The following is a 14,768-nucleotide window of genomic DNA, read 5'->3' as shown; positions in this document are numbered from 1 at the left end:
GGGACTGATGGAACACTTACATCCAAGAGACAGACAAGGAGACCCCACTTTCGTGACCACAGTACACGGACCAGAAATGGGGGCCTGATCTGAGGGGAAACCGATCTACAAGCTTGTCCCTGTGTAAACGTGCTCCTCATACTGAAGAGTGACTGACTACACCAACCAAGCTCTCCCTAGGAAGCGAATCAGAGAGAGAGAGAATGAGGGGAGTTGATGGTGGGAGCCGAGGTGGAAAGATACGCAGAAAAGCCAGGAAGTACTAGAAAAGAGAGACAAGGGGAAGCCCGGAAGAAGCAGAAGTAGATGCTAAAGGCTGAGAGGAGAACAAGGAGAGGATGGCGGTATGGGCGGAAGCGGTAGAAGGAGAGGTTGAATCATTGTGGCATCGAAGGACACCAGCACTCACGCGACGAGAATCCAGCCATGGCAGCCACACGGTACCCAGAAACTGGCACTCCAGTGCCTTGATTAACAACCTGTTCCAGCTGATGGGATGCATGACTACCCCACTGAGTTCTGACTGTGAGGTCAAGATTCCCATTCACAGTCATATCCACACTTATCCTTACACGGATCTCTCATTTGTGTCTGATAACCTTAAAATAACCTAACTCAAGTGCCCAGAGAGGCAGAAAGAAAGAGAGTTGAATGTCACGGTATGGGAGTTAATGGAAGAGAATGTTTCAAGTAGGAAGTGGTCAATTACATCAAATGTTTCAGAAAGATCAAGTAAGACAACACTTCAAAAGACACAGATCTGTTAACAGAAAATCTAAGAGCTGCGTGAGGGGAGGCAGAGGCCAGGTTGCCATGGATGATGGCATGAATGGGACATAAGACCAGAAAGACAGCAGTAAAAACCACACTTGCAAATGGTTCAACTGTGAAGAGAGAGAGAAAACCAAGGCTCTAAGTGGTGGAGTAGGAGGAGTGACATTTTTTAAGACAAAAAAGATTTGAATATATTCAAATACTGATGGAAAGAAGCTACTAATGGTGAGGTTGAAAACAGTTGAGAGAGGAAAACAACTAACAGGGCTAAGTTGCTGAAGATATAAGAGGTCACCCAAGGCAGGAGGAGAGAAGGAGGCAAGGATGGCTGGGCACATGTACTGGGCTGTGTTAGGATCAGATAGTAAAGGTATTTCCTACAATGGCTTCTATTTTCTGGGTGAATTAGAAAACAAGATTATTGGCTGACAGTGAAGGAGGACACAAGATAAGAGCCTTGAGGGAATGGAGAATATTTGCAACGGTCATTTTGGAAAATGGCAGTGAGATCTAACCAGGAAAATGGTGAAGGATTACCAATTAGTGCAAAGGGCTCAAAGTGAGATCAGAGGCCATGGATCCAGCATAACACTTAGCCGTGCTTTCGTGTGATTTCCTGTCTCACTCAGTGGGGGAGAAAAAGCAGCAAAAACATTGCTGGTTGGGATTAATTCCAAGTTAAGGAAAGAAGGGCAAGGGAACAAGAAGTTTAAGGTATTAGGAAGAGAATGATTGAGGAAATCAATCATTTCCCCAATGATTGACTGAGGAAATGGCTGGCTCCAAATGGAGTGAAGACTAGCAAGTCTAGTAGGAAGAAAAAATATGAGGACCAAGGGATCACAAAGAACAGCTATTTGGGAGTAAAAGACAGAGTTCTGGGATATAAGAGGCTCTGGAGAACTTAAGATTTCAGAGGTGGAGAAGTTCTAGGTGATTAGAAGGTCCTCAATTTGGCCATGTGCAATGGATTGTGCTGTCCTTCCAGCTTCTCTTTCTCTGGGGAGCTTTCTATTTTCACATGTGGTTCCTGTTGAACAGATTATCCTGGAGCTTCACCCCACCCTCACTGCTGGGGCTGGCATAGGTGCAAGTCAGTGAACTCATCCTTCTGGCTACAGTGATTGACTCAGGGGTAGGTATATGACTAAGAAGAGATGATCAGACCATTCCCTGAGATTTCTTCCACGAATGTTAGAGGCAGAGAATCTCCCTTTCTCAGCTCAGTTTCTCACTTATGAAGATCTTATAACTGCTTATGGGCATCTTTCTTGGCAGCCTAGAGAAACCATCTCCAGAAGGAGCAAGTGAGTCCAATGTACAAAGACAAACAAATCAAGCATAGACAAAAGATGGATAAAAGCCAAAAGAATCAGAAAACAATGTACAGTCCCTGGATCTAGCCAAGCTGAAGCTAGTCTAAGCCTGGATCTTACCACAGGGCACCCCAAAATCTCTCTGCTTAAGGTGCCATGCCATGCTAGGTCACTTCAGTCATGTCTGATTCTTTGTGACCCTCTGGACTGTAGCCCTCCAGGCTCCTCTGTGCATGGGATTCTCCAGGAAAGAATACTGAAGTGGGATGCCATGCTCTCCTTGAGGAGATCTTCCCAATCCAGGGATCAAACCCACGTCTCCTGCGGCTCCTGCATTGTATACTCTTTACCACTGAGCCACTGGGGAAGGCCCTGTTTAAGGTAGTCTACGTTAGAAATAACACTGTGCTCAGTCGCTTCAGCTGTGTCCAGCTCCTTGTGACCCCATGGACTGTAGCCCCCCAGGCTCCTCTGTCCATGGGATTTCCCAGGCAAGAATACTGGAGTTGGTTGCCACTTCCTTCTCCAGGGAAGGTCTTCCCAACCCAGGGATCAAACCAGGGTCTCCTGCAGTTCCTGCATCACAGGAAGAATCTTTACCACTGCTGTAATCTTCAGTCTAGGAAGTGAGTGGATAAAACAAAGGAGGTAAAGGCATGAGAGCTGAGAGGGCCGAGAAACTAAAGACAGAATGTTGTGTCAGTTTGCTTTACAGGCTTGAAAGTCATCTAAGACAGACATAGTACTTGATGGGAGTGGAAAAGACACCTCTGAACCATTTTGACAGTCTTAGGTAGGAAGAATAGAAAAGATGTTAGCAGGTAGCTGTTATAAGGATAGAAAGTTATATGTTAACAGGATCCTCAAAAGAATGATGCTTTTTATACAAAGGTGAAAGAAGAATAGGGTGGAGGCTGCAGAGGGGAAAGGGAAACATCCAGACCCCCTTGCTGAAGAGAAGTTAATGGAGTGTGTAATAATGGAGATAAGATCGCTACTGGGCAAAGTGGGTGGAGCCTTCTCAGTCAAAGGGTATGTAACCATGAGATGCTTCCCCAGTGAAAATTAGGCTCCATTTCTAAGTCCTAAATATGACTACAATATCAATAGTGTAGACATTCTTTAACAACTTTTCCACCTACCACTCTGTCCTTGAATCACTCACTGTTCATCTGAAAGACAAAGTAAAACTGGAAATTTAGATGGATCAGGTTTAAATTTATTTTTCCTAATTGAGATATTCTATTCATACATTGAAATGCCTCAGACAAGGATTATAATAACAACCTCAGTAGCAATTATCACTCAAGTGATTCAGTAGAATAGTTAATGTTAAATATTTTAATACTCTGTTTAGAAAATCACATCACACTAATGCATTTTATTGGACAACATAAAATATACATGGATATTACAGAAGAACAAAATCTAACACAAAATTTTGTGAAGCTGGCCTGCCAACTCTGGAATGATGCCACAGAGGGAAGGACGACAACCAGCTGGCACTTCAACAGGAGGGTAATAGCTTTACTAGAGTGTTGTCAATGTGTCCAAATGACACATACTTACTGTGCGTGTGGACATATGTACACAGACAGAATTTATTTTCCTTATGCCATGTAGACATAGTCTTTCCACCAGAAATTCCTATAAATTCCTTTATATTCCTTTGAATATAAAGATTATATTCAAAGATTTTAAATATTTCTATGTGTATTAAAGATGATTGTATCTGTACTTGAGTTATATATTGGAAATATTATATAAATGTTTATTTGGATAAATGGATTGTAATTCTGCATGATAAAGAGAAAGTACAGTACTAACCACTCCAGACCCTTTTTAATCTCTTATATGAGTATAGAACTAAAATTAATGAATGGAATTAATAAATCAAAATGGAAACATAATATTATGACACAGTTTATGTGTTTTAAAGTGATGTTGTTAAAAGTACCTTTGAAGAGTGTAGAAAGGAAATGTACAGAGAAAATAAATGAAGTTCATCAAAGAGTATATTTGGAAAATGAAAACAGAGTGAATGTACAAAAACTGATCTCCCCCTGCTCTGGCCTGGACTTGTACCCCTCAGCAGACTGCATTCCCTGGCCTGGCTGGAGCAGAACCACGCAGCACTTCCATCCCCCAGGGACCCAAAGAGTGAAGTCGCCTACTCCACTGAGATGAATGTGGTCCAGGGCAGCAGCCACTGCACCTTTGGAGCACTTGAAGGGATCTCCAGAGACTTCAGACGTTCCCCTGGGAGAATACACAGCTACCTCCCCGACTGTGCAGACCTGGTCCATGTCCTCAGTCAGGGCCGTGCAATAGCAAAATGCTTGTGATGGAAAAAGCCAGGCAGAGATGACCCACCCCCCAGCAGAGTTCCTTGGTCACACTCCCTCTCCGTCAGCTGTCATCCAAACTGTGTGAAACTCATTTCCTTTCTTCTAGTCTTCATTTTCTCTTAATGTTTGGGTAGAATCTATTTTCGTCCTTCTCCTTTGATTAGACACTCATGTTTTAAGGGATTATATAAAAAAAATTTTTTTGGAGGAAAGAAATAAGAATATTGCCCAAAGAGAAACATGTTTTTCTTGGGAAGCTAAGAATATGGTTTCCTGAAAAATATTTGTGAAACAGAAATTTAAAAAGAAGACATAAAATAATAGAAATGCACTATGTAATCTCCATCTTGAGAAAGTTATCCCTGTTGTCAGTACATTTGATATAAAGTAAAAGTAAAGTGAAAGTCACTCAGTTGTGTCCGACTCTTTGTGACCCCATGGACTGTAGCTGGCCAGGCTCCTCTGTCCATGGAATTCTCCAGGCAAGAATTACTGGAGTGGGTTGCCATTTCCTTCTCCAGGGGATCTTCCCCACCCAGGGATCGAAACTGGGTCTCCTGCATCGTAGGCAGATTCTTTACCATCTGAACCACCAGCAAAGCCCCTTACATTTGATATATTGGTGAATAAACTGTGTAGATTTTCTTTATCTTATAGGTATTTTATGTTAAAGTTTTTATTTTTCAAGTACAGAGCTCAGCTCTGTTCAAACATTAAAGATTACCACCATATGTGATGTGGTTGCAACATTTTAAAGAGGTACTTTTTTTTTTTTTTCTTTTTACAGGACCTCAGACTTAGGTGTGTTTCATTCAAATAATTAGGTATATAGCTTTTTAAAGAAATCATATGGGTTACACTTATAAATCTCAGTCACTTCTGGGCTTCAATCCTTGATTGTAAGGATGTTTTCCTTCCTTTCTGATGCAGGTAATTTTCACCAGAATCACTGGAGTTCAAGAGAAACAGAAAGACTGAAATAACAGAGAAAGTGTGGCCTTTGATACAGAGCCAGTGTGGTATTCGTTCTGGTTCTGTCAGTAATTAACTGCAATCATAGGTAGGTAACCAAGATCACCTCTCTGAGCCTCATAGAGGTTATAAAATAGAGACATTACAGTTTCTCCACTTTATTATTATGAGAATTTAAGTGTAGTAGAATCCCTGTCTCATAATAGATATCACATAAATGCTCATTCCCTACCATCATTTCCAGTTCTAGATACGCAATCTAGTAAACTTTGTCTTGAGTCCCAAAGTGCTAGTAAATAAAATAATAGTTGTTTATAGTGCCAAACACTTACCTAAGGATGGCACTCTTAAGATCCTTTTTTGTTCATGATGGATTCTTGCAGTACCATCAGAGAATGCAATATTCACACACTGATCAAATTTCAAAGGATTGGGGAATTTATGAAATTGAGAATTGCATCCTATCTCTCATCATCTCCACCTCCCTCAAGAGATACAGCGTTCAGTGAAGAAGTTGTAAGTGGCCTTGTGGGGGCCTATCTTGCTTTGCAGTCATGTCTTTGAGGCACGCACAGGTGACAAAGTGATGCTGGTGTGCATGGATCAGTCTTTCCAGACATTTGATGATTTCATAGTCAGGAAGAGCAAGACTCATCATGTTCAAGCCCAGCATCTGAGAAACCACCTCCCTGAAGTCCACCAGCTGCAATAGCAAACGGAACCACGTGAATCGAGAGAACAGATCGCAGCAACACGGCCAGGTCAAACGCAATCCGAACACCTGTGGAAAACCCAGGTCTGCATGAGCTAGCCTAGTTACTTACTCTCGCGACTCTTCAGTTAATTCTCTCATTTATAAAAAGATGAAGAAGAAGAAGGAAGGAGCGGGGGGTGGAGGAGGCTAGCCTACAAAATTACCTCTAAAGTCCTTTCAGACACCAACTTTCAGCAATTTCATAACCACTTTTTATTTACTTTTAATTGGAGGATGATTGCTTTACAATATTGTGTTGGCCTCCGCCATACATCAACATGAGTCAGCCATAGGTACATATGTCCCCTCCCTCCTGAGCCTCTCACCCACCTCCCACTCCATCCCACCCTCTAGATAACCACTTTTATGATGAGCCAATTAATGTGGTAGTAGTAGTAAAGTCATTCACTTCTGTCTGACTCTTTGGGACCCTGTGGACTGTAGCCCATCAGGCTCTTCTATCCAGGGGATTCTCCAGGAAAGAATGCTGGAGTGGATAGCCATTTCCTTCTCCAGGGATCTCCCCGACCCAGGGATCCAACCTGGGTCTCCTGCATTGCAGGCAGATTCTTTACCGTCTGAGCTACCAACTAATGTGGTATTGGCTACCAAATCAAGAAGCCCAGTTCAGCCACTATAAAGGAGACTCTGGCCTTGATAAGATTTCATTTTCTCACTTCCAGGGTGAATGAGCAACCTACCTACCTACCTCCCATGACTGTTCTGAAGTTCAGATCAAATGAACTGACAGTCAACTGTGTATGTGTTCTGCACACTAAGAAATGCTTTACAATTGTTGGTGTGGTTGAGTCTGTCACATGATACATGCTTATGTACTGGGGCGTTAACTGGGCAATGAACCTCTTCAACTAAAGGAAGAACCAATGGCAGAAGAAGTATGAGCTGATGAATATGGAGGACTTCTAAGTGTTGATCAAATCACATCACACGGATTGCCATCTCGCAGCACATTGGACTCTCTGGGACAATTATTTGTCCATCACAAAAGGAAAAATGGGAGTTTGGGGCCAAAGAAGATGGACAACATGTGACTTATACCCCTTCAGTTCTCACAGACTGGTTGCTGTGATTCTGGGCAAAAGCAGGAGTAGATCAACTAGAGATGACCAGATGACTCCTTCCATTTCAGAAAAGGTGTGAACCAATTCAAAGACAGATGTTCCTCCAGGAAAAGTGCCGTCCAAACATCATCTCCATGTGCTCATTCACTTCCCAAGCCCCTTCCTATGCTGAGTCCAACATGGGAAACTAAACACTCTCTCCAGCCTAATCTCCCCAGAAAAAAAGCTTCCCTCAAACTTTTCCACCCTCTGAATATGGCCAAAGCTATTAAATGCTGAGAAGTTCCCACTGAGACCACTCACTCTTGGAGTTCGGCCTTCCTCAGCTCTGCCTGACACATGAGCCAAAGCAGAGGCTGCTAAAGAGAAAAAAATATCCTGGGATCAGAGTCCTCACTGTGCCCTTCTGGGCTGCAGAGAGCCAGTGAGATGAAAGCCAAAAGCAGGGGTCAGGCTGCCCAGGAAATGTTTCTTTCTGCCTGACCTCCTGATGGCCTCACCAGATAACACCCCGCCTTGCACCCAGCGGGCGCATAAGTTCTGTTTTATGGTTTACATCTGGGCTCGGCCGGCCATCGGGTCTGGGTGCCACTGTTTGTGATTTGGGACCGTTTCCTGCAACTGATCTCTGCTGGAGATAAAATTTCCCTCCTGAGGCTGAAGGCCTGGATAACGTTAGAAGATTTGGGATAACGCGAACTTCAGAGGCAATCAGCAAACATAATAAAAAAAAAAACCTCTCCATGGCCAGAACCTGGCTTTTCACAGGCTTTCCATGGCTTTGATAATAATATCTTTTTCTTTGCTACAATTGGTGCCATTAAAGGTGAATTGCTTTTCTTAGTGGAGTAAATCATAATGGTTGTTTTGATGCCAAAAAGATGGGAGAGGGCAAATATAGATATGTTGGAATTATGTAGAAAGCCTGATTAAATGGTTATAAAGAAATACATGAATAATTATCACGCTTTTGAATTGTCCTATCTTTCCAAAATAAGGTTTCAACACCAGATTTCTACCCACCTTCCTTTCTCTCTTTTCTGCTTCTTCCAGAGATTTTTTTAGTGTCTTCATTTCACTGGTTACAACTTCTAGCATGTTCCTGGCCCTCTCTTTATTCTCCTTAGCTTCATGCTCTGTAATCTCCAGTTCTGATTTGACAGACAGCAGCTTTTTCTCAGCTTTCTCCTTCATCTTTTCCAGTTTGTCTCTGGATTTATTTAGGTCTTCAATGGCTTTGGTCTGTTCCAAAGTTTTAATCTAAGAAGTCAAAGAGAATGCTAATAATTTCATCTGCATTTATTTAGGAAAACTGTATAAACAAGACAAACCAGAAGTCAATGAAATTCATTTAACAACTTTTTAAAATAAATAAATAATGGAATGCAAAATGATGTAACTGCTGTGAATAACAGTTGGCCCGTTTTCAAACTGTGAACAAATAGTTGACCTATGACCCAGGAATTTCACTCCAAGGTACAAAGATCCAAGAGAACTAAAAACTTATGTCCACACAAAATCTGTGCATGAATGTTTCTAGTAGCACTATGCATAATCACCAAAAACTGAAAATAGCCTGAATATCTATTAATGGATGAGTAAATAAAGAAGATGTGGTATATCCATACAATAGAGTATTATAAAGCAATAAAAAGGAACAAAGTATTGATAGATATTACAATACAGATAAGCCTTGAAAACATTATGCTAAGAGGGAAAAGTCAGTCACAAAAGACCATTTATTGTATGATTCCATTTACATGAAGGATCCAGAAAAGGCCAGGGGCTGGTGGGAGTAGAGAATAAAGAGTAACTGCTGACAGATACACAGTTTCTTTTTTGGGGTGATGAAAATATTCTGAAATTAGATAGCAGTGATGTTTACACAATTCTGTGAATATACTAAAAACCATTGAATTGTACACTTTTAAAAGAGTGAGATTTATGGTACGTAAATTACATCTTGGTAAAACAGATCAGAAAGCATATTTACAAAGAAGCCTCTAAAAAAGGATCAAAAGGAATTCCTTTGAAATAAATTAAGAAGTGCATATGGGATGGACAAAGCAGAAAGACTAGCAGAGCTCTGAATTTAGTTCTGAGCCTCCTAACAGTTCAGACAAGGCCTACAGTCATAGCCTCCAAGAAAAAGCAAGAATTTGTGTTTCAATTTTATTGAAAATCATTTAAAGGTAACATCTGAAAGTAATAAAAATAAAAGATACCAAATAATGAGTGTGTGCTGTCTCCTCCCTTCCCCTTTCATTACATCCCTTCTTTCCTAAGAAGGAAGGATAATTTCTTGCTGCATCTACTCCCATCCTGTGGTTCCCAGGATGAAGCTGAATAACGGGGAGAGTGTCAGGGAAGAAGAAAGCCTGAGAGACTAAACTGATCTACTGAGAGAGGAGTGGAAAGAGTCTCTGGTAAATAGGCTGCAGAAACTACTCTTGGAAGAAACTTGGGAGGATGGAAGAGGGACTTGTGAGGAGATGTAGGATGCCATGTACGGAGGAAACTAAAGAGAGAGAAATGGAAAAAAAGATGCTTTAAAATATTGCCGCTCTTGATGAATGAAATCCTCCTTTGGTTTTCTCTTTTATTCTTCTTCTTCTTTTTTTTTTTTTTTGAGTAACAATAATAAAGCAACCACTATTGTTTAGTTTTTCAGACAGCTGATTGTTTATTGCTGAGGGATTTTGAGATTGTTGTGATTTCCCTAGACTGCATTTGGATGCTACCATCAGAGATTAAAATCTTGACCAAGTCTTGGGGTTAAGTCTTCACAGAGATTGAGTTCCAGAATTATGGCGTAAGGAGCACAAGCTGCCCTGACCTAAACTCTGAAGAGTCCTCCAACACTTCTGGAAAGTCAGAGGAATTGTAGAAGCGATTCTCAGATTGGATTATGACATGCTATGGAAGAAAAGTGCCTGCTTGGGATACTGAAGTCCAGATGGAAAATCATCAGATTTATATTGTCTGGGTGATGTCATTAAACTGAGAAACTTGAGTCAAATGCCTAAACTGGAAACTTGTTTTTACCTACCACCACACACACACACACACACAACTTCTTAAGAAACTGAATTCCTTTCCAGGCAGAAAGGAAGTTGATGGCAGACATGCTTGCACAAGTTCAACATTTTTTGACTTGTTCCATGAAGGAGAGAGGAAATCCCTTGGGAAACTGACAGCTGCTGTGGGTCTTACAATTGAGAAGGTGCAAGAACAACTGCTATAGCTTGGGAAACATGGAGGAAATAAAGCAACACCGAGGAGAAGGGGTTCTGAGTCAGCTTTGTAGCCAATGAACTAGCGGCAGCAGAGCAAGCACTCAAGACAAGGAAATGGGGGCTGACCTTGGAGATCATTCATGAACCCCAAGTTATCAAAATCCACATTTGAATATAGATGGTAAATCAGTACCAGTATATTACAATAGTATCTCAGTGTTGATTCCTGGGTGCAGCAATTTTACTATGGTCACACAGAAGAATTCTCTTGTTCTTAAGAGATATCTGGGAAGTATTTAGGCATGAAGGGACATGATGTACTCTCAAATGATTCCTCTCTCTGTCTTTGTCTCTCTCTCATTATGCAAAACACAACAATCAGTAAAATGTCAACAATCTACATGAACAGTAGAAGAATGTCTGTTATGCTATTCTTGCAACTGTTCTATATGTTTGAAATTTTTCAAAATAAAAACTTGAGAAGGGAGCTTTCCCAGGCATGATTGAGGCATGTATGAAGTATCCTATCAGTAAAAAATTTTGAATATATATGCACATTTATTTATAAATTATATGAACAAGAGCTCTAAAAATACATTCTGTATTTTTTCAAATATTTTACAAATAGGGAACGTTAGATGTGCGAAATCAGTATCAACCTTAAAACAAAGTGATCTCCCTTTCACAGAGATTCCATTCACGTGCCAACAATCTCAGGGCTGCAGAAAAAATACGGGGTAAAGAGAGAAGTTTCTGGGATTGCTACATGGAATTAAAAACGTTGTATTAACAGAAGAGGAGATATATTCAGCCTTTCTGCTCAGCTTGGAAAAAACATTTACAGTGGGCCATCTACCAAAAAAGATGGAACACAGCTTGGAGAGTTAGAAGCACGTAAATCAAGTCCTAATGAGAAGAATTTATAGCCAAGAATTTCTCAAAAATATGAGACTTTATCACAATCCTGAGGGCTGCCTGAATTCCTGTTGTCAGGGAGCAAGTTACAGAGTCCAAGCCAAACCACCAGGACAGAACTGGGAGCCAACATTGGGAAGGCGTTCTCAGCCTCCTAAGTCAAACAAGATTGCTGGGAGGGGAGCAAGGCAAATGGGTTTCTTAATCCAACTAAGAGAACTTCTCAGAGCCAGCCCAGAGTTCAGTGAGAGTCTGTGTCCCTAAGTTTTTCCCAGTGGGTCTGAGATGGTCATAAACAGGACTGAAGCACCATGCAGACCCCAGCCAGGATGGATCACATTCTGAGACTGTTTCCCTTCTGGTGAATAATGTATCTGGCATCTGCCTCCTGGAGGAAAAACATTTCAAATCTGGCAAACTATTCTCTCCTGTGTTGTAAGGGCCAAAGGCTCTGAAAGAGAAGGTGATTAAATGTAAAATCTGATCCATTCAATCTGTGAGAGAACCTACATCCTCCACCTGGAGGGTTTTCTGGAGATTGTACGGAAAATAGGACCCTAAGGTTACAGCCACTATGGAGAGCAGTATAAAATTTCCTTAAAAAATAGACCTACCATATGACCCTGCAGTCCCACTCCTGGGCATGTATTTGGAGAAAAACATGATCCAAAAAGATACATGCACCCCAATGTTCATTGCAGCACTGTTTACAATAGCCAAGAAATGCCCATCAACAGAGGAATGGATAAAGATGTGGTACATGTATAAAATGGAATATTAACTCAGTTATAAAAAAAAGAATGAAATAATGCTATTTGCAGCAACATGGATAGACCTAGAGATTATCATACTGAGTCAAGTAAGTCAAACAGAGAAGAAATATTGTATGACATCCCTTATATGTGGAATCAAAAAAAGAAATGATACAAATGAACTTAAAAAAACAGAAAGAGACTCACAGAGAACAAACTTAAGGTTGCCAGGAGGGAAGGGATAGTTAGGGACTCTGGGAAGGTCATGTACACACTGTTATATATAAAATGGATAACTGTATAGCACATGGAACTCTTGTCAATGTTATATGTTAGCCTGGATGGAAGGAAAGTTTGCGAGAGAATGGATATATGTATACGTATGACTGAGTCCCTTTGCTGTTCGCCTGAAACTATCACAACATTGCTAATCAGCTATACTCCAATACAAAATAAAAAGTTTAAACAAACAAAAAACAAGACCCTGCAGAAGCCCTGGACTGTACAGGCACTCTCTCAAAGGGGTGGGACAGCAGAGGAGAAGGGTTGCCCAGGGATGCTGCAACCCTCCGCAAAGAACCCCAGAGATTTTCCTAGGAGGGAACTGGAACAGAAATCATAGGAAGCTGTTCTACTTTGCAGGCTGAGTTCACCTCCATTCCCCCACCTCACCCAGGAGGTCCTTTCTCACAGGTTCTGCTTGATGCATACATTCAAAGCTGGGTGAGTCCAGGGCAATTCAAGGTCAATGAGTCAACATAATCAGAGCTCAGTTCATGATTGGTAGGTTAGGGGGAAAAATATAAACTAAGGCCACACGGGCCAGATTGGAGAGCATTCTGAAGTGTGGGAGGAGCATAGGAAGCTGAATCAGTAAGCAGATGAGAGCTTTGCTGGAGGCTGAAGATTCTTATCCCCTTTGAGTGTGTCCTTGAGAGACTACAAGAAAGATAATGGTTGTTTTCCACTACTTTCTGGTTATGTGACTACTGATTTTTGGCCACAGCTCCCTACTAAGATTGTGTCCTGTGGTACAGTCTGAAAGCTCTCCACTGAATATCTGGTCTTCCTTTTTTTATTACTTCCCAGAATAAAGACCCATCTCTCAGGCTGACTTCATCTAAGTGAGCTCCAGGGACTAAGTTCCAGCCAACGAAGACTAAAAAGTGTTGTATGGTTCCTGGAAAGTGGCATACTGGGTGTCCTTCCACCTTGCTTCCTGCCTCGTGCCTGGAATGAGGCAGAGCCCAAGTAGCTAACTTTCCCTAAGAGGTGGTCTTGAGGAGGAAAGTTATCGCCAGGACGGTAAAGCAGAGAGAACAAGCCAGGATTAGTGATGACCATGAAGCTATCCTCCTAAACATGGAATGACTACATCCATGCCTCCTTTCAGTGAGAAAGCAGCAAACATCTCTCCTGACCAAGCCACTGTTGTGCATTTCAGCCTTTTCAGCTGAAACTAATCATAACTCACACCAGCTATGAAGCAACTGGCATTTCATGAGTTATGCAAAGAACTGGAGTCCTGCCACCTGTTTCAGTCCCTGCATTTGCATTTGTGCATAAGGCTACGCTTCTGCCAATTAGTAATACAACTTTAATTATCCTAGGTTAATGAAGAAAGAGCAAAGGTAGAGTTAATACATAAATAATGTGTTCATGCCAAGCAGAGGCCAAACTGTGTCACGATAAATGTACAAACAAAGCATCTGCAGCAGCAACATAAAGGCACATAATAGAATAATTCACTCTGTGAATTAATAATTCACTCTTAGACAACATAAACTGTCCACGTGCCAGAACCAAAGGAGCCCATACCACACACAAGCAATTGGTACTATGCATTCTTATTAATGGTGACTTCAGTGAAATAAAATCTAGTATAGTGATTAATATTGCCCATTTTAAATTATATATTTATTTATTTATTTGACCGCACCAGGTCTTAGCTGTGGTACTCGGGATCTTTAGCTGTGCCATGTGGGATCTAGTTATCCAATCAGGGATCGAATAAGGATCAACCAGGATCCAACAGGCCCCTGCAGGGAGAGAGCAGAGTCTTAGCCACTGGACCACGAGGGAAGTCCCCAATATTGCCAATTTTTAAATTCTAGTTTTACACTTTGATTTCTAAATTGATTTGGATTTTATAGTGGTAAAAATGTAATGAGATTAAGAAATTTCTATACAGTATTAAGTTTGTACATATGTAAGCAATATTAAAACAAAATTACTCTGGCTCAACACAGGAAGGGGAAATCTAGACAAGACTTTTTCTTTCACAAAGGGATTTCTACAGTACTTATGTTTGCCTGCTAAACTAAAATTTAGTAACTTATCTGGAAAGGTCTGCTTTTCCCTGGTCTAGAATTTCAAGAGGAAATTTAATTCATGGGTCTTTAAAAGGAAGGTTTGAGTAACCTAGGAGTCAAAGTCTTCAACCATGTTTTGCAATAGACATAGAAATGCATTAAAAAAAAACTGGCATGCAAATGTTCAAAACAGACATATTCATCATAAACAAAAAAAAAATGGAAATAATCCAAATGTCCATCAGATACTGAATAAACAAAACATAGTATGTCCAAACAATGGAATATTATTCAGCCATTAAAAAGA

General features: G+C 41.0%; 1 protein-coding gene across 6 annotated transcripts in view; it reads right to left on the bottom strand.

Annotated features, from left to right (window-relative positions):
• Positions 1–3,293: 3,293 nt before the first annotated feature.
• Positions 3,294–14,768, bottom strand: part of CCDC170 (coiled-coil domain containing 170) — an 88,787-nt gene continuing 77,312 nt past the window's right edge. For all 6 annotated transcript variants that reach the window (XM_043457184.1, XM_043457182.1, XM_043457186.1 and 3 more), the window contains exons 10-11: positions 8,270–8,506; positions 3,294–6,113 (exon numbers count right to left, since the gene is read on the bottom strand). In XM_043457184.1, coding sequence (XP_043313119.1) covers positions 5,913–6,113; positions 8,270–8,506 — 438 coding nt within the window. In that variant the 3' untranslated portion in view covers positions 3,294–5,912. The remainder of the gene's footprint in view (positions 6,114–8,269; positions 8,507–14,768) is intronic.

Source organism: Cervus canadensis, chromosome 33 (genome assembly GCF_019320065.1).
Source record: "Cervus canadensis isolate Bull #8, Minnesota chromosome 33, ASM1932006v1, whole genome shotgun sequence".
Lineage (NCBI taxonomy): Eukaryota > Metazoa > Chordata > Mammalia > Artiodactyla > Cervidae > Cervus > Cervus canadensis.
Note: the sequence above shows the minus strand (reverse complement) of the source record. Positions and strands in the feature narration are given on the sequence as shown.